Source organism: Neopsephotus bourkii, unplaced genomic scaffold (assembly GCF_033783945.1).
Source record: "Neopsephotus bourkii isolate Nb327-2 ecotype Australia unplaced genomic scaffold, CSIRO-AGI_Nbou_v1 NB_663, whole genome shotgun sequence".
Classification (NCBI taxonomy): domain Eukaryota; kingdom Metazoa; phylum Chordata; class Aves; order Psittaciformes; family Psittacidae; genus Neopsephotus; species Neopsephotus bourkii.
Window position 1 is genome coordinate 2,344,924 of NW_026901162.1, and position 21,711 is coordinate 2,366,634.

General features: G+C 36.7%; 1 protein-coding gene across 5 annotated transcripts in view; it reads right to left on the reverse strand.

Annotated features, from left to right (window-relative positions):
• INTS6 (integrator complex subunit 6) overlaps positions 1-21,711 on the reverse strand; it is a 51,792-nt gene that overhangs the window by 26,344 nt on the left and 3,737 nt on the right. For all 5 annotated transcript variants that reach the window (XM_061353133.1, XM_061353131.1, XM_061353134.1 and 2 more), the window contains one exon: positions 4,770-4,859. In XM_061353133.1, the coding sequence (XP_061209117.1) occupies positions 4,770-4,859 (90 nt within the window). The remainder of the gene's footprint in view (positions 1-4,769; positions 4,860-21,711) is intronic.

The window sequence follows — 21,711 nt, forward strand, 5'->3', positions numbered from 1 at the left end:
CAGGAAATAACTTCAGATCACAGAGGCACACTAGGTCATCTGACACACCATGTTAATGATACGCTATACTTGGCCATTCTGATACTAGCGTTAACCATGAGCAAGCGCACAGTGAGCTGACAGTTACATAGAATTCATGTCACAAGCTCTGGGGCCCAGTGCCAAATGATGTGATCATAGCAACTGCTGCTTACAGGAATAACATGGATAAGGAAGGACAAGAACATATAGCTCTCTAATAAGAGCTGCTACACATTTCTTGCAGATTTTGTTTAGAAATCAAGATATTTATCTGGAGGATCGATGATTAAAAATATGGAGTATTTACAGTTCCTGGTTACTCTTGAAAGTAAGCAGGACCTTGCCACTTGTCAGTTATTACAGCAGGGATATTAGATGACCAACTCTGGGAAGAATCAATGTGACAATGTCAAAGAGTTCTGGGGAGTCAAGAAAATCACTGATTCCTCCTGTAAGAACCTCCCATAACTGGAAGATCAGAAGAGTGGCAACATAGAGATGCCAAACGGCATTGCCCATGCTTTTTATTTGCATGACCATTCATCAGAATGTATCAGTAACTCAATAACCAAGTTAGCCTTGCAAACCATAGTTTAATGCTTCCTTTTAAAACAGATGGCATGTAGAAGGAAGATAAAGAAACATAGCTCAGCAGCTGCAAAACATTAAGTATGACATTTTATTTCATAACAAAGAGGAATAAAGAGAAATCCCCTAAAGCAATTAAACACTTGTTAAAAGAAAGATCGGGAAAGGGCTAAGACTAAATTTGAGGGATCAGACCAGAAGCGAAAGCCACTCTGAGAGGAATTCCTAGCATAAGACCAATAATTAATGATGGTACTCCAACAGAATGAGCTCATCTCTTCCTCAAGTTATGACTGGGACAAGGGAATCCAAGGAAGAATCTGGTCTACATACCACACTGAATGTAAAACCGGCACTAGCACTCTTCAGTGTGTTGGCACTGGTGCATTTGGAGTCAGTGCCAGACAGGACAGGCCTGAAAATCCTACTAACATGTGCTAGTGGAGATGACAATTCCATAGACTGCATCATTTCCATCTTCAAACTTGAGGAACTACATCCATGAGAGAGAGACAAAGTAGTGCTGAATGGGTAAGGCTCTTTATCTGCAAAACCCATATAAAATTCCACAAATGAAAGGCTTGAATGCTTCACTCTAGGACAAATGACAGCGTTCACACAGTAATAAAGCTGATTTCATTGGTAAGAATACAAATGTCCATCTGAGTGACAAAGCGTTGAGAAAAGTTGCCTCCAGGTTCCACGCTGGCTTCACATGGTACAAAACCAATGTTCTGTCAGTTCTCCTGTACATAAGTTTTAAAAGAACTAAAAATATACTGCTTTAGTGCATAAGAACTTTTACATAGGAAGTAAAAACTTGTTATAGCCAGTGGGATATGATCACCTCCAACACTGACTCTGAAAAGCCTCTCCAAAGTCAAACCCGAAGAATAGAAGACACATTTCAAAGTGACTGAAAAGCTTTGTTATTGAGCAGAAGAGCAACATCAGACTTCTGTACCTCCAGGGTGGTTTACTGTATCAGTTTCTGCATGTCCAACTTCAGAGGTAACTGTAAAGGACACTCAAGCTACACCAAATAAGATCCTGATCAATAGGACACATGTTGACAAAAGTAGATGATCATCCCTGAAAGACAGAAGCACTTCTGGATTCTCTGTTTCCCTGCTGTTTGGTACTGTTAAGGACATTCCTACCAGTACAGCTATGGCAAGAGAGAAAAAAAACAAATAAAACCACATCTATTGCTGGGTATGAAATACATACTTTGTAAATACACATGGAAGAGTACCCAAAGAAACTTGCATTTTGTCTTGCAGGAAGGAAGAGCAGTGGTCACTATCAGCTCCTCCAGAAGAAAATGCCTTAAAGTTTGCTCACTTATGAAGAAGTCATTAGTTCACTATCATTAGGTAAGAGTATCTGCTTCTCCAGAATGCAGTTTGATCATCAAACCATGCAGGTGTCAGATTTGGCACACCGTCACAATCATGATACTAAAACTCCAAGTGTAGCACACACTTGTCAGCGAGGACCACTCATGAGCCAAGCCTAAGTTTAGTAGGTTAAAGCAGTGTCCTAAGTTCAGCAGTAGCAGTCATTTTTTTCCTTCCTAATAGCTGGTGCGGTGCTGTGGTTTTGACTTTCAGCCTGGGAACAGCGCTGATAACACCGATGCTTTTAGCTGTTGCTCAGTAATTTTTAGTCTGACCAAGGACTTTCTGAGTCTCACACTCTGCCAGGGAGGAGGGGAAGCCAAGAGGAAGTAGAGACAGGACACTCGACTCAAACTAGCCAAAGAAGTACTCCATATCACAATACGTCATGCCCAGGATGTAGAACTGGGGGCAGTTACCCAGAAGGGCTAGATCACGGCTCGGTTGGGCTGGGTATCAGTCAGTGGGTGGTGAGCAGTCGTATTCTCTTCCACTGCTATTTCCCTTATCATTAATTATTATTGGTGGTAGCAGCAGTGGTTTGTGTTATACCTTAGTTACAGGACTGCTCTTATTTCAACCCCTGGGAGTTACATTCTTTTGATTTTCCTCCCCATCCCTCCAGGAGCAGGGGTAGGAAGGCGGGAAGGGGGGGAGTGAGCAAGCGGCTGCATGGTTCTGAGTTACCAGCTGGGCTTAAACCATGAAAAGCAGCCTCCAGAAAACCCATTTTCTCAGCATAAGCTGCAACAATTTGAAGATGTGAATGTGTGACCAGATGGTTGCCTAACCATAAGAAAATGTCTTCTTGGGAAGACAAAGGTGAGAAAGTTCTACCCACATTTGAAGGCAAAGGAACACAAAATAACTTGCTGCTGTAAGAAATAAGGACTCTTGCTGTAAGCAAAGAGCTCATGACAGTGAATAGAGCTTTCTTACCCAAACCATTTCAAATAAATGAATAAGAGGAAAGGAAATACAATGCAGAATCATTGAACTGTGTACATGAGAAGGGACACATGAAGGTTATACAGTCCACAGTATTCTGATTGCTCAGGGTCTTGTCCAACTCAGTTTTGAGCATCTTTAATAACAGATCTCACAAGCACTGGACAACCTATACCAGTGTTCAATCACCCACACAGTTAATTTTTTTTCTTTATATCCTATGGTACAATTTGCAGCTGTCTCATCTCAGCCCTGTGTACCTCCAAGTAAAGCTGGGCTCCCTCCTACACTAAGTTGTTGCAGGTAGTGGTAAGACACTCCCCCTTCCCCCATCCCTCAGGCTTCTCTTCTAAAGGCTAAACAAACCCAGTTCTCAGCCTCTACTCAGAGGTCATTTGCTTCACCCCTCTGAGCATCTTCATGTCTCTCACTCCAGGATGTCAATGTCACCTGACAGCAGACAAATTGCTTCCCTCAAGAAAGGACTTACACAGCTATGTCACTACCCAATTAGCTCTTAAAAAGCCAAAACAGTATTCTACCGGTAACAGCACTAAATATTGTAAAAGACTCTAAAAGTGTCACACTATCCCTCTGTTTAATTAACAGTAGCTCACTGACAACCACCATAAATATGAGGCTGCTATTCTACTCAGTATTTTGGATCACACCACATCATTCACTGGAGTAAACTGGAAAAAGCTTAGTGGGTAAAAACATATGATGAAAGTAAAGTCTTATACAGACATCCCACTTGGTATCACATATCCAAGCATTCCCTTTCAGTTACTGGCTATGGCTATTTGTTAGTAGCCCATATAGAATTATGTTGCCATTCAACTTTCTTCCTCTAAGTCAGACAATACAAAAGCATCCAAATAACACTTTTCATACAAATAACTTCTGTAAATGCTGTAATAATGTGATATAAGAGAGTATTAGGAAAAATTTGAGTAAGTAATATATGACTACTATCAAACATTGTATCACATGGAAAAGTCTGGATCCTCCTCTTTAGCTTTAGGACAGACTTTTGGATATTAACCTTTTCCCTGAAAAGGGAATGATCTTAGGGATTTATTGTTGTTTGTTTTTTCTGACTACTGCATGGAATGGGTACTGAGCTGGCCAGCCCAACCCCCCTCCTAGTAACCTCTTTCATCTTTTTAAGGAAAGAATTCAAAACAGCCAGTAAGATAAAATAGTTCAGTGCCTCAACATTTTCTACAGCTCCAAATCTGCAAGATGTCTGAGCAGGTACTCACTCCAGTATGTTAAGATCTACTGTTTTAAACTGATCTACAGACTTAATTTGAGAAATATTTATTCAGCTCCTGTCTTGGATAAGGACACTACCAATTTTATTATAATCACTTTAAGAGCCCAGTGTGAAACAACCACATATTTTATACACTCCCTACTGACCACATCCTTTGGGAAAGCACTACATTAACTTGGGTCTGCACATAAAGAGCTTATATCTAGACCAGCTAAAGACATACAAGCTTTATAGAAATCCATTTCTTCTGTCTGTCAGGTAGAAAAGCATGAACTCTCTGGACAGAAATAGCGAAGCCAGCCTACTAAGTGGACCAACAGTTGTACTACATGTTTCTGTAATATGTGATAAGGAAAAAGAGCTATTCAGATTTTTGTAGTGCTTCATAAAATCACCTCAAGTAAAATGGAAAAAACATGCAAGTTTAAGCTATTAATGAGCATACTCTTTAAGAGTCATTTATGCTCCTACTGTACACAGTATTCTAACACAAGGTTTAGTACACACCACTGTAAACAGAAGTCAGATCTTACCTCTTCCTGTATCCCGCTAGTAGTAGTTAATTTACTTCCATCAGTAACTGTTATAATTATTGCTGGCTCCAGAAAAAAGGGGTTTCGTCCCTGAAGGAAAAAAAAAAGAAAAAGACATTTAATTTAAAATGTTATAACAAATTCAAAAGCTTCTGTTCAGTCCTTAAACAACCACTGATACCCACCGACAAAACAACAAGGCCTGAGGTATTTATTCTCATGTACTATATAGCACAGTGCTATCAGTTCTGAGTCTTTTTGCAGCTAGGCCTTGTAAAGCTAGACACTTTCTATCTCTGTATTCAATAAATGCACATAAAAGCATGGCAAAAATGGTTAACTTCAAGAACAATGTATACTGCAGTATTCTGACAAACCAGCAGCTGTTTAGAGGAACAACAGTCTCTTTAAACCAGAACTACTGCCAATTCCTCCTATTCCAGGGTTGATTTTATGTGTGATTTAATTACTGTGTGAACAACTAAAGCATTTGCACAACACCTTGTGACCATGATCCCCAGGGTAAGAACTAGTACTCTATGTATTAAGGAAGACTCTGACATGAATAGTACCAGTTACGTTTTGACCAAAGTGGTTCAACCATGCACACAAGACTTCAGAAATAAATATCTGAAAAATAGATAAGCTTTCTATAGACATTTCTGCCATTTAAGACAGCAACATAGACAAGTAAGACATTCTGTGATGCCACCAAGACATTCAAATAGTCTAGCTGTAACAAAAAAAAAAAAAACAACAAAAAACCAAAACCACCTTGGGTTGCTACTGGAATTTCTTTTGCTACTGTCAGTATATTAGAAACTTCTGTCCCTCCTGAAAAAAAATAGATCCCAAAGTAATTTATGTACATGAATTACTCCAAGCCAGGTAGCACACTCCACTCTAGCCAGGGTTAAAGACAGACTGGATAAAAGCCACCACAAGCTTTAGTTTAGCAGGTTCTACTCTCCTACTGCCAAGCTTAAGGGCTTGATTTTCTTCTTCAGAAAACAATAAAGAAAAATACAACTAGACCCACAGTCTAGTTCTGCTTATAAAGACAAACAATCTGATAAATGCTTACAATTTACTCTAATAATAGGGGAAGAGAAGTAATAGGTTTTAAGAAAAAGACATTTTAAATAGGTGGGGGTTTTTTTAGAACCCTTTTAATATCAGGGATCATCTACTGATTGTGTGCTTAGAACAGAAATATCACCTCATGATTTCTAACATATTTGGTGAGGCATGTTCCATTTGAAGTGGCAACACCACATTTATTGTGATCAACTCACTACATCCAACAGAAAAAATAAAACTTCATTTGCTTAGTATCTTCTCAACCCTTAGTGAAAATCTTGATGTTTTCTTTCAAAACAGCATACCGTTAATACAAACAAAAAATACACAAAAAAAAAAAATCGAACAAGGAAGATCAACCTCTCCCTCGAAAGCTCAGCTAGTTCATAATCTAATTTAAACAACTACTCAAAAGGATTTAAGGACTCTCAAAATACACTCAATTTTAATTAAAATAATTTCCTAAGAATATTTCACCTTATTTAATTCTGAAGAACAGCTATGGTACGTTATTCTGCCATCTAATAGTTCACCAGAACTGCAAAACATCAGCTGGAAGCTAATTATGTTGTACTGAAATAATACTGAAAGCTGAGTTTCTATCTAGAGGAAAAGGATAATTTTTCTCATGAATACTCAACACAAAAATACTTTAATCCTATTGCTAATAAATTATCGTAAAATTGACAATTGATAAAAATAACCATATTTTAGATTTAAACTATCATATGCAATACTCTGGTCCAATCTGAAATTTAACTATTAAAAATTTAGTCTCCAGTAGCCCCTATTACCCAGATAGCCTCATTATCTTAAGAATTCTTTTGTGTACCTCAACTATAACCTTTCTCAATTTTACCCATCTAAAATTTAACCCTTAAATTTTAGCACTTGGACTCAGACTGATTATGAAATTATAATGAAGGAAACAAGAAATTCTAAGCTTCAGTTCCCTCTTCCCCACCCCCCTCAAAGAAAAAAGTCTGAAGGAGAAATTACTTCATCTTCAGTCTATCTAATTTCACAAGCATTTTACCTGTACATCGGATGATCACCAACATACTAATTCAAGCATCAACTCACACAGCAACATATTTACAAAAGCAAGAACATGTTTCTACCAGAACAATACTCATTTGTAGCCAGAGTAACAAGTGATTTGAGAACCTCTGACCCCAGAGACAAAGTAACTCACATTTCCCTATTACCTAAAGGATAACTGTGGAAACACTAGCAGTGCCCTGTTGCAAAGTTTCCCCTTGAAATCTCTTCTTCACTAACTAGATGAGAAAATATAGTAATCTCAAATTCCTTGCCTCATCAATACAGCTCTAAATATTATTCTTTCTAGAAATAATTTATGAAATCAAGTCAAAAGTACACTATTTACCATTGAATTTGTTAAAGACAAGTGAACAGAGCTGAATTCATTTAGCTGCACATAGCTTCACAGCCTCATGCAATTTAGAAACGTGAATGAATATATCTACATTCCATCTAAAGGAGCAGAAACATAATTAGCATACATCAAGGAAGAATTTCACATAAAATGGCTATTATAGAGGTTTACCACTTTCGACTAAGAATCTCCATTATATTAATTTTCTAGGAACACCATTAACTCTTTTGACCCCACTCCTCATCTCAGCTGTATGAAGGCATACAAAACCAGTATTAAGTCAGGTATTAAAAAAAAAAAAAAACAAACCACACCAAAACCCAAAACCCTACCCAACCTGCTCTCAAAATTCCAATGTTTTGGTAAATGTGGCAAAATGAAATTCCAGAAGACTTACACTTGTCAACTTTTTGAACTATGCAGCAGCAGTTTTCTCAATTACTGGTTTAGAACATTATTTCAATCTAATGAATCTAATTCTATGATAATAAAATTATTGTCTGCTGCTTTTCCTCTAGAAATATACTATTAAAACACTTTGACATCACATGTCTTAGAAAAACTTCTTCAAAATACGTAGCAGCACGGACTGTGAATGCACAAGAAATCAATTTGGCACAGCTCAATTATTTTAGTTATTTTATTATTTACATAGTAGAACAGTGGGTGACAGAGCACACATTACCAGATCTTTGGCAGCTTACAGTTATGCTGAAATGCACTGGAAATCAGCTCAGCATAGCAAGGTGTAAATAATATGCCTGTTTACAACTTACTCTGACAACTAACTAATCATCATGAGCTTTTTTTCCATTTCAAAAAGCAAAAAAAATCCAGCAGCTAATGTAAGTATCATTTTACATTCCCATACAGGGTAGTGTAATATTCAAAGTGTGAAACCCTGAGTTCTTTAAGTAAGTAGGGTAAAGGTCAGGTCAGCCTCAGTACCCATACCATGGGAAACATTAAGGGCATTGCTCACAATTTAAGCTATCATTATATATTCTTTCTACACAACATGTTCAAAAACATTCTACATATATTCTATATTATATATACATTCTAACGAGCATACAAGGAGACACTTCTGTTCTTGCAATACCTGTTTCCAGACAGATTATAACCACTAATAGTGGATAAACTTTGTGAAGTCTATAAACTCAACCACTATATTTAAACTGTGGCAATTTGAATCCCAATTTACTTAGGCTACAGTAAATTTAAAAGTATTTTCAAATTTTATTTTAAGCCCTTATTTTTAAATAGATTTGCTTCTAAACAAGAACCCTGGAATAAATAATATTATTTCTTTTTCCAGCTGAAAATTAAGTGGCAACTAGCTCCCACAGGGACTTCAGATAATTGCCTCATGTAGGCAAAGTGTTTCACTTAGTATCCTTTTCCGTCTAAATAGCTGCTATAGTAATCTGACTGCAAATTCCTTTCAATAATGCACTTTTCACTCTGAAGGTTACTAGCAGAAGGATGAAGCACCTAAGGTCTTAATGGTTAATCATCCCGGTCAACCACCAAATCGTAGTCGTACAAAAGGGTTTTTTTCATTCACCTACAACCTGCATTTTCAAGGACTGATAGGCACAAAGACCACAAAAACCCCCAACACACCTCTTCCATGAAGTTATTTAAAAATCAGCATCAATACGGGGGCAATCCTGCTTGTGCCTTTTTAGCCTAGCAAGCTTGTAAGAGACTCAAAGCCTTAAAGCAAACTTATGATACACAACATGCATTCTTTTGAACAACTTGACAGCTTCACAACCACTTGTTTCAAACCCCAAAGTAACTCAGTTACATTGGTTGCCATTTTTCCAGTCTCCAGCTGAAACACTTCTATGCTCAGATGATACAAAGCAAATTCAGAGCACCAATGAGCTCCACAACGCTCACCAAGGGTCACAGAAAGAGGCACAGACAGCTTGAGTGATGCTTTCGGAGGTGAGGCTTGATCTGATTGAGTCAGAAGTGTATCAAATTATCAAGACATATTACTACCTCGTTAAAAGTCTCAAAACTAAGAACTCACTTTTGTAGGCAAGTGAGCTTAGCAATGAGTTTCAGCATGAATAACATTCATAGATTATTTCTTTCTTCTTCAAAGTGTGCAGGTAAAGCAATTCAAGAGCTACTGTGACCTTTAGATGTGCAAGTATACAATATTATGCATGCAGCAAGAGAAAACTGATTTAAGACTATTGTTATGTCAATGCACATATTTTAATATTAATTCCAGAGTCAGAGGTGTTGAAAAACTTATGAAATAGCTGAGGTAGAAACATCACCCAAAAAACTGCCAAGTCAGAGACTAAAAATGACACGTTCAACAAGCAACTACTATAAAAATAAGTATTTAGTAGTACAAAAGCCTCACACCCAAGAAAGGCTAAAAGTTGAAAACAAATGTAAACTGACATAAAATGCATTATTTTTAACAGAACACATTACTAACCACTGGGAAAAAAAAAAACCACTAATTTTTCAGATCACAATCATGTCTAAAAGCTATGTATTCACACTGCAGTAAGTCACAAAATTTAACAGAAATCGTATTGCTCATCCACCATTCATTATATATCTCAGCAGAGCTTTTTTATTTTCAGAAGTATGAGGCCTACCTGCTGGCAAATTCAGTCATCTGACCAGGAAGACAGAAGTGCACCATCAGTTTTTTAGATTCAATCAGGGGTTTTGTTTTAGAATTCAAAAGGTCGAGAGAAACTGTGAGCAACCATTGCTCAAAAACAATAGTTTAAAATGAAGTCTAGAAGTCAGAATGATGGAATAATTAACAACTTTAAGGCTTAAAAAATGCCCAACAAAACAAAAAAACAACAAAAATCCTGCAACAGCTTAAAAATAAAATACCAAAAAAATATCAAAACACTCAGCTTGAATTTCAACAAACTAAAACAGATGGTAGAAATCTCACATAGTTTTCAATTTTTGCATCTTGAGAACTTAAGTTACTCTTTAGCAAAATCATGAAATATCTAAAACATTAATTTAACTTTTATTAGAGATTTTCCTCTTCACTGCTCAAGGCAGAAACTATCAGTCAAGTATACAGAGGTATTTAACAGCTGCTCTATCCTCTTATAGTCAGCTACATAGGAACTATAGCATCTAGTGCAACTTCTTACTTGTCCCAACTCACGTATCAGCCACTTTGATCACCTTTTATTATCCCTGCAGAACCACTCAATATAGTTGTGAAGCACCAATTGTATTTTATGCATTCACACAATTGTTTCCCAAGTCACAAACACAACCACCACAATAATATTTTAGTGAATTCATAACTGGCAACATAACTCTTCACAAAAACTACTTCACCTTTAAGATTTTTTCAAATATATGTAGACATGCACCATAGTCATGCAGATGTATGTACACACTACAGTACTCAGGAATAACCATGCTTTCTACTTCAACAGACTAGTACAATACTTTCTACCAGTTGTTAAGCAGCAAAATGGCTCTAAGTGGAAGCTTTCCCATATGAAGCTGTGCTGCATATCACCTAATTAATATTTAGCACATGCTAGGAACCTCTAATCTACCAAAATGCAAGGAAGAATATGACAGAGGAAAGCAGAACAAGGGCAATCAGGTTCTACCAGAACATTTGCTTTGATAAACCTGACTTCTCACAGGATATGCCACAAGCGCTCCATGATTCTGTGGCCATACTGAACAGCACAGCACCTCTGAACTGCATCACAGTGTGATCCAACTAAGCCAACCCCTATGATAAAACCAGCTTTGAGACCATATTTGTTTGTTACAGCTGTTTTAGAATAGAAACTGACACCATGAACAAGAAACACTTCAGTGTCAGAGACACTTTAGCAATTTTAGGATGAATGAGTAAGAGCTGAAGAATATACTGGAATTCTGTACAGGATTAAGACCTCTGACAAGTCAAGCTTCATGCACAAAGTTAGTTGCTAACTCATTTCTGGTAATGCAGTTTTGCAGTGGTGGCAATTCTGTCTTTCACAGTAGATGATCAGATATTGGACTAGTAAATACACTTTAAGATTGCTTTCAGAAGACTCAGAAGAAAGTTCAATGAAAGCTACGCTAACCAGTTCCAGTTTTACACAGTAGAAGTGTTTTGAACTCTGTTATGAAGTTTAAGTCATAAAAGAAATTTTAATATAAACCATAAATCTCCCTTGATGCCTGATTAATGGCAAGATAGATGCCAGATCTCAGATCAGCCAGAGACTGGAATCTTATAAAACAACCTAATGCAACACTACTCCAGGAATTACACTACTAACAAGAAAAAATGCACAGTGCTTTTCTGAAAGGGCTGCAGGACAGGGGGAGGATTCTTACTATAAGCTCTAGTCCACAAACATCTGCATTATGGACATACATTCTCTGTCATAACACTGAAACCTTTTAGCTCTCCCTGCAGTATCAAAGATGGGAGGACTTACGCCCTACCTCCCTCATGCTAGGCAGCTGGGAATACTACCTCACCCACAAAGACAGGTTTTGGGAAGAACACAGGTAAACATAATTTGAGGAGGCCCCTTACTACACCCAGAAGAGGAGAGCTCTGTATCTTAAGGGGAAAATGACTGCTACCAGAATTTCAGATGATAATAGGAGGTTTTAGAAGCTTGAATTACAGTCCTCCATAGTCCCAAGCACCATAAAGATCTAGTTCCTCTGTATGTGAAACAACATATACACACACAGTGGGCAAAAAGACCAAGTCTCTTCAACTGAGGAATGAAGAAAAGAAACAAGTTTGACAAATGCTGAAGTAGTCTTTACTGAGCCCAAGAAAATAACTATGCACTTACGAAAACACCAACTCTCAACACCATTGCTGACTCTCACAAATTAGGACTCAAGAGTTTTTGTTGCAGTTTTACCCCCATAAAAGGGTCTTTTATCAACTGATGTGTGACCAAAATTGTGCATCAAAGTACCTCAGCTGAATTAACTTTATTTTTACTTTGTAATGGGAAAACCAGCCAGCAGAGGGGGCACAAGTTAATAAAATCTACACTTTGTATGAGGTGATCGAATAAAAAGGAGATAAACATGTGAGGCATGCTTTCCTTGAACACTATCTTAAAATATCCAGGAAACAAGCAAATACTTCTCTAAAACTGTGTATACATGAAAATCCTTAAATGACTGTACCAGTACAAATACGAAGCAATCAATTACTGTACCCTAACTTCTTGATCTAACTCCATGTTTAATCCAGCAGTTAGTTCATGGTTTCTGACACCAGGGACAGCACATACTATATACTCTCCCTTTCTTCCTGCCAATTGCCCATCTTTTGGAGGACTCATCCACAAACATTCAACTCTATTACACACACATCCTTTTTGTTCTGAAGTTAAAAAACAGTATTTTGCCTCCAATTACTTCATCTTCTGGAGAAGACCTTAAAAACAGAGTTTTAGGAAAGTCTACTAGAACTTATCAAGATCTAAACTCATGCTTACATTAAATCACCATCTTTACCCAAGGAAATAGTAAACGCTGTTCAAGCAATCTTTATTTCTCCTGCACTCATTCACACTCCAAAAGTCGGGGTATTAATGTAATGATTTTGTACTAAGGATAGCTACCAAAAAAGACCTTTCTTCCATGATGTTAGGAGATTGCAAAATTTAAATTTAGATACAGACAGCTGTCCTTCCCTATAGGCTACAGCAAGGTTGCTATACGCAAAGTAATTTTTCACTTCCTAGACAATTCTTAACTATGTTACAAATACCTAAGAGTTACTACAATGCCCAAGACATGCACTGATCAGTTTTGTATTCAGAATGTCCTGCGGAGGATAAGAAGGCAGTTATGTGGGTTTTGCTTCATCCCTTACTAGTACTACAGATTAGCAGTAGATAAAATTATTCCTGCACATGCAGCTAGGACATTGATTTGGTAGTACAACTGAAGCTGTCTGTATTTCAGGTGACTGGAACAAATAATTTGCAGGTTTAAACAAAAAAGAAACTTAGCAAAAGCTTTTCAAAGCAGAAGACTAGTGAAACAGCAGACGTTTCCTAAAGCCAAGCCAGAAATCAAACTCCTTGCCACACCAGTTGCAGAAGAATGAAGGGAGCAACCTATGGCTGAAAAATCATGCCATGTCTATAACACAGACCGTGTAAATTCTATTCATGAAAAGGAAATTTAAGATGTTCAGGAAAATAAATGGGATAGAAAAGTAATTTGTTTGTCAGTATTTTGCTCCTAAGCATTTTTTTTATAATTAAAAAAAAAAAAACCCACAAAAAAACATTTATAGCTTCAATTAACTATTGAAGCTCTAAACATGTCATCTTATATTCTTCCTGCCCAGTCTGAAAGCCCTACAAAGAATCCAAGATTCAGTTAGATATCATTTTTATAAATATACTAGAGAGACAGAACAACTATCTGAATTGCATAAGGCACCAAACTTTGTCCAAAAAACAAAAATCACAGAAATGTATTTAAGTACATCAGATGCTTGCTGATATAGAACACAAACTTGCAAGCCTGAGCTTGCAAGTTTGTTTTCTATAGGCAATGATTTCATTGCATATCCCTCTTGAAATGTGCAACAAAAAAATTGTTTGTGCTTAGTATCATTTTTATAGATGCTTATAACCACACATTCTGGGTTTCCAAGTCTGGCACTGAATGTACTGCTTAAAAACTATTTAATTGTGCAACTTTAGTCATCTTGGAATTCTAGTCAGAAAGTTTGTGCTTAAAACCAAAAACAAACTAAGCGCAAGGAAAAAAAAAAAAACAAGGGAAAAAAAACCCCAAACTAAAACAACAAAAAAGCAACACAAAGCAGCCTGGAAAGGAGTCTCAGTGCAAGAAATCATTATTTTTGAGTGCAAAACCTCCACATCAAATAGTGCATATGTGAAAACAGAAGGGATGTGCGTCAAGAAAGCATTTGTAGACTACATTCATAATGAACAATAAAGGAATGATGAATACATAGTAGGATTTACTAAGACAAACTTAAAACATCAAGATACACTGATGTCTTCATGTGCATCTGGATCACAGAGTTCCCAACATTACTAAGTCACAGAGTTTCAAAAATGCCAGTTTAGTACAAAAGTTTGTCCTGTTTCTTTCATCTAGGAGTAAATTTAATTGAGTTCTAAATAACATATTATATAAGTGATAACTTCTTGATTAACTTCTAAGTGCTCCAATTTATATGAGGTCCTTGGTAAGTTTCAAAAACAATTCAGTCCTTGAATTTTTCACAACCCTGACATCCTTACAAATTAAAAACAGCGAAGTTCATACGTAGAATGGACTTCATATATAGCGAATTCCAGCAAGTGAAGAAAACATTTGAAACACATAGCACTGATGTGACAGATACATGATAATCCCAAAAAGGGAAGAATTTTAACTTGTCCTTACATTAAAATACATAAACAGCAAAGCAACCGTGATCACAACTTTCACCTTAAGTTAATAGAAATTGTCACTTAAAAAAAGATGCACCTTATCAGTTAGTTACAAATTATTAAATGAATCACTACTGGAATCATCTGAAATTGAATAAATCAACCAACAAATCCCGGTGGTTTCCAAAGTTATTTGACTGAATACAGCAAATGCAACCTCCTAAAAATAGGTTAGATTTAAGCTTTTATAAGCTTTAAAGACAAAAAAAAGCTAAAATATACATCCACACCAAACAGGACTTTAAAGTCAACCCCAAAGAATCTGGGTTTAAAGATGATTTTGGTCGTATTTCCTAAAAATATTTCTGAATGTTTTATTCCAAAAATAACTGACCTTGTCAAACCTTGGATCAAGTCCCTAATTACCACAGCCTTTCTGCTTCACAGCAATGACTTTACATAGCTGGTCCTGGCTCAGTCAGTGCAATTCACAGTGCAAAGCTAGGCCTCTGTTCTCCCTATAACTAGAAGGGTAATGAATGTCACAGTTGCCAGCAAGCTCATTTGGGAGAACACAAAAACCAAACAAGCAAATAAACAATGAGAGGGAAAGACAAAGAGTGAGTTGTATACAAAATTCTCCCCACCTTTTTAGGAGTTATCAATCCAGAGTCCTGACAAGCTGACGGAAAGTAGCGTATTGACTCATGAACATAGGCCAATTCTTCTGAATAACATCCCAAGACTTCCCCCCAACTCCCTTCTGGAGTTTATTATCACTACATCAGGAGCAACTTGGCTGTTTTAAAACAGATTTCGAACCACCACAGTTCACAGTCCAGCTTATTAAGTATCTGAATCGATCACTGGCTTATTTCACTACCTGAAGTCATACAACTTGAAGCAAGTTTGGCACAATGATCACAGGAGGCCTTAAGATCAGGATCAGAGTAGGCAGCTAGGCTGAATGTGTCTTACACATAGATGCATACAGTCAAGTCAGCATCCTGGGATTCAAACCTGGGGGGGGTATAATGGTGGAAGAAAACAGGGGCCACTTTTCTCTCATTCTGTATGCTGAGCACAAAAAAAAAAAAAAAGAAATGCCAGTGCTCTAAACTGATTTCAATGATAAATATTCAGGATTTGTTCAATGTAACTTTTTGGCTCAAGGAGATGTTGACAAAATGCACAATGTATTTAGGTAATTTATCCTCAAATATTATTCTTAGACAAAATCAGATTAACATCCTGCTCTCCACAAGCAGTAGCAGTTAAACATAGAAAAAAAAAAAGAAACAAACTACTATAAATTAAGGAAATGGGAGTGGCTACACCGAGCAGTCACCAAATGCCATTATACAGGTAAAAGTTTCCTGGCAAAGCACTATCTTCAATGTGTATGCCCCTAAATCACTGTCATTTACATGGCAGTTCCTACTAGGCCAGTCTTCTAAAAGACCTCCAAGGTTAGAACCATGGAACTATGCTAAGCATATTCAACACTTACTTACCCACTATTCTAGGTATCTACCACTACAGTGCTGCAAGACCCACACTTACCACCCATATTAGAACAACTAGAGTAGGTCAAGATTTCGTCCCATACAACCAGAAGTCTTACCTACTCACTGCCCCAGTTTGAGTCATTCAAGGTTCCTGACTAAGGCTGCTGTTGTAACTTGCACCCATCAACTTCTTTAACTGTGTATTTTAATTCAGCTGTAGGAATTAACCTAGCTTCCCCACTGGAAAAATTTAGGTTTATATCTATAGTGGACTGTAGATTTATGTGAGGTAGGGCAAATCGATTAACTGAGGCTGGGACACTACCTCTAGAATGAAAAAAACCAGGTGCTTAGATAACAGATACTTGATTCTCCTTAATGTAAAACTGAAATTGCCTATGCAATGTATTTTTGAAAAATCTAGTCAATCAGGGGCCAACAGTATGGTACAAAAGCGATTATTTTTCTTTCTTTTTTTTTTTTTAATAAAATAATACAGGCAATAATAAATAACCTGAAATCATCTTTGTAGTCAACATACAGAATTGTAACAGCAAAAATACGCTGGTACATAGAAAATGCTTCATGAATGTGTGATATCCTTTGTAGGCATCACAGGATCACCGGAAATCTCTTAAGGCTCACAGGCTAGTCCACTTTAAAAAAAGCAAGGATCTTTCAATACATATGAAAGATCTACCCTAAATACACATATAACCATTAACTCCTATCTGCAGTATCGGTTTTTCTTGGAATGAGTGAAACTGGCCTACACTTTTGACAATTAAAATCAGCACCGTAACCACACAATGCAAACTGGATGTTTGATAAGAGTTCTGTATTAGCTAGATATTAGCACTCACAAATGATATTAAATTCCAAACTGTTGCATAAACAAGAGATTAAAGCAACTTGAAAAAAGGCACAGACGATACAATGTTGAGTAACACAACAGGAAGTGGAAACATTGATATGTTCTTTAAGTAAGAGATGCAGATACGGGAATATTCTATGAACTAGAAGACTCACTACGCTGTTAAATGTACAGAATGAACTACAAGAAAAAAAGCAACAGCAGGCAAGGCTCTGAAGCAATACAATCATAGTTTCAACTGAGTCTCAGCCAAAATTCAGGCACATATACAAATATGTTCTTCCCTTCAAACATCAGAGAAATAGACTGTCTACAACAGAAACCCAAGACTGGATGTAACGATTCAGTAAGAGAAGTAAAAACTAGCCTAAAGAAAATAACCATAGCAATGGAAATACTGAGGGGGGGTGTACATAAAAAATACTTGTGCTTCACAAGATAACCAACTCCTGGCTCTTATATGTATTTGCTTTGCCTCCCTGACAACTGACTCTGTTGAAGTGCAGATACAATTCAAAAAGACAAGAATACTTCAACTATGGAACACATACCTTTAAGCACCCAAATAAAGCTAATATATCTAAGGACTCTATAGTAATCTGAAGCAACTAACTGTTCCAGATAAAAAGTCAAACCAAGAGATAAAATTTTGGCACTCCTAACTGTCCTCAGACTTTCTCTGATGACTTTTTAGCAAATCCAAGAGTATCAGTCAGAGACAGACATCTGTATCATTTGCTTAAGCTTTGGCAGCATGACTGTGCTAACCTGACCCCTAAAAATCAAAGCCACAAGGAACATGTTACAGCACTGCCCCTTCCAAATCAATTTTATTGAAATACTGAGCACTTTAAGATTCAAAGTAGTCAAAGATTATCTGATATTCAGAACATGACAAAGTATCTTACTTCTTTCTGCTAGCAAAACCCATTGCTGATTTTCATTGCAAAAAAATCAAGTACCTTTGTGAGCTTGTTTTAACTTTTTAATTCTTCTTTCAAAAAATGGTGAATTAGAAGTAGACATGTGATTTTAAGAACACTCACGTTTGATGTGACTGAGACTTTCAATGAACTTTGTGGTGCTGGGAAGTCTGAAAGGCATGCAGTTCCACTTCACAACATGAAAAAACACTTGCAGCAATGCCTGCCATAGCTTTCATTAAAATATACTATAAAACAAAGCTCACTAAAATCCCAAACATTTTAAGAGCGGACAAGATGGTGTGTTTAAATGTTACAGCCTAAAAAGTATAAATTGGAAGCAATATGCTTGATTTTGTCATGTAGGAGGTGAGAAAGATTGACTTTCACCAGCACCTCACATATAGATCTTTGACATTAACAGGCATATAGGTTTACATGAAAACCATTCCTATTCCACAGAAAACAGGAGACTACAAGAAATCCTCCTGCAAGTATTTCTGCCATTACCATGCTTAAACTTGCTGCTTTCTACTGTCTTAGAATTCTCACATTTGGTTTTGTTGGAGAAGGGCAGGGGGAAGATAACAGGAGAGCTATTCGAGAAGAGCAAACCCCTGCCGCTACCAGCACAAGAAGCAAACTCGCTGTGCAACTGTACCAGCATGACAAAGCAGGAAATGCTAACCTAAACTTTGGTTCCAAATTTGGATGCACACTCAACACAGGCCATTCCAGTGCAAGTGTTTATGACCTCAGAATGCCAAGACAAAAGTCATGCTCAAAGGATTTTGACTTTTGAAAGCAAGGAAATCCAGCAGCAAGTCTCAAAAAAACAATGGAAAAATAAAATTGCTCAACAGTTTAAAGAAAGCAGAACATATCACTGCAAAAGCATAATGTGTGCAAAGTCAGGGAACAACATTTTATATGTATGATTGTTAGGGTTAGCTCAGCAGATCTTACACACATATAAGCACATAAGCAAGGAGTAAGTCTGCAAGGTGTTACTTAAAAACAAAGCTCCTGTGTGCCTACAATCCATATTAAGACTTGGTCTCCTAGGTATACTATTTACATATATTTGGAATACTACAGTATTTAAGCACTCACGGGAAAGCATGCTGATGTTGACTGACCAACACTAAGTTTTATTGTGTGAACATATGAGCAATACTGCTACTGTAGTTACAAATGGGTCTAACCATATATTCAGAGAGAATTATAAAGTAGCAATTACACTAAGATTGTACTGTTGTTATGAAGAAAACCCTTGGGGAAAAAAAAAGAAAACAAACCAAAAAACTGTAGTGATGTTATTACATGCAGGACACTTTCCAATTTCCAGGTCAGAAATAGGTCTTCCCAGACCTTAGCATATTTTTAAGTTCCTAAAATATTCTTAATTGGTTGAATTCCATTTTGGTTTTAGTTTGTCTCAAAATGCCTTAATTATGCTTTTGTATGTATATGAAACACAGTGCAGAAAAACAAGCTTTCACCAAGACTGCACACAGCCTGGTAAGTCATCAAAACAGTGTTTCTTGTATTAGTCCAGATCCAGAGAGCACCTTATTCCTTGCTGTGAATGAAAAAAACCTATCCCAAGACTACTTGGATTACAGAAACATTATAGTCTGTTTTTCTGTTTCAAAACAACTAATTAAGCATGTCCTTTTGTTTAAAAGTCAAACTCATCTCTAAGCCAGTTTTACGATATCAATAATAATTATGATGCTGAAGAATATGTGCAAGATACTCTAGTGAGATACAAAGCTCATAAAAAGCTTATGTTATTGAACAGTGCTGTTTCTAGCTGCGACACTGAAATGAAATTTCAGCCTGAAAAATTCTGGAAAAATACCTTGATATACCAACTGAACCACTCTGAAATCTGCTCAGGTAAGTACATTTTATCCTTCCAAACCTCATTCTATCCAATACTGCTGGAAGAAAAAAAAAAAAGTAAGAAACCTTCATTGCACAAACAGCAAAAGGCAAGGTGAAATACCTGGGGCATAAGAGAATCAAGAGCTTTAGTAATTTCAAGCATGCATCAGATTCAGGTTTTGGTAGTGTTGTGTTGATGATTTGCATGTATCAAAACACCATTGATATATATTTGCCGACCTTAGATTCACAGCTCAGTCTTAGAAACTTCACTACGAACAGCAAATAACTCAAGTTAGATGGCCCAATTCAACCACTTGTTTACACTTCTACTGTACTATAAAAATAGTTATGTTTTCTGTTTCCATAGAAAGACATTACTAGTATCTAACCTTTCCATCCAATGCAACACATTTGTCTCACTCAAAAATATTCAATTAAATTGTGACTACACATGTGCTGCTGAACAAACCATAGCTGTAAGATTTAAGAGTGTATTCCAAGAGGACAGAAAATCTGCTAGTAAAAGGCTTGGTATTTCAGACTAACTGAAACAATGGAGAAGCTGAACTGCGGAAAAGTCAATCAGCCAAGTGAAAACTGGGCTAATGAAGTACAATTTTTTTTTTGTCATATGACAGTGAGCTCTTGCTGAATTTAATGCGTTTAAATTGTTTTTTTCCTGAAGACATCCAAATATCGTATTTTTTCCTAAGCTTTCTTTAAAAATACAGAAGGTGAAGAGCACCACTATTTTTAGCAAATGCTAAAACCTCACACCCTATGTGAAGGTTCATTCTTCTGCTACCATAACAAGCATAAAGCATACTACAGGTGAAAAAGCCTACAACTATTGCTGGACTCAAGCAATATAATACAGAATTTATCAAAAAGTGCTGCAAAAATTAAAGGAACAGTCACCTTAAAATATGTGCACTTTCCAAAATCTTTTGCTGCCAAAAAATCTTTCACAAAAACATGGATCTAATGACCTTAGGGTCGACAAAGGGTTTATAAAGCCATACCATAGCACTAGTATCAGAAAAAAAATTCCAAGTCTTCCAGGTTCCTGACAATTTAAATGTGTTGACAGTGTCTCTTTAAGAGCTGAATGTGAAATACTGTGATCAGCTAATACAGCTGTACACTTGGTAACTCAATCTTCATGAACAACTGAGTCAGTGCTTATTTACTAAAAAAGCAGTATGATAAAGACTCATATTAAAAATCCAAACATTAATGTTGCAAGAAAAGATGAAGCAGGAGATTTTCCTCACTTTCAGAATGACAGTTCAGCCACCACTCTTGTGCGGGAAGTCAGCTGATGGAGAACTCTGGTCTACTTTGAAAGAAATCAAGTCACGCTGCCATTTAAACAAACAGGTCATACTCAGCTGGGGGACAACACAGAGTGCTTCTGTCTTTATGTTCTGTGACATAACCACACAATCTCATCAAGCTCGGATCATGTATTGTCATTGGTACGTATAATAAAATTCTGTTTTACAGTTTCTACATAGGAAACAAGTGGACCTTAGCAAATATCTTAAAAGTTTGCCAATACACCAGAAAACAAGCATGACAGTCAAAAGATGTTAAGCCAGAGAAAGTATTCAGGGAAAAGCTTAATAAAAGTTAGGATTTATTACTTCATATAATACCACAACTAAGATCATCTAAACACTGTATTTTTGTAAAATTATCTTCTCCTCTCACTCCAAGACAATCACTCTTCAAATGTGTCTGCTGTATTTTAGCTAACTACTATTTTATGGTCCTAACATTTGTAGCTGCTTTAAAAAAAATAAATAAAAAAATAAAAGTGAATAAGCCCTTTATGTTCT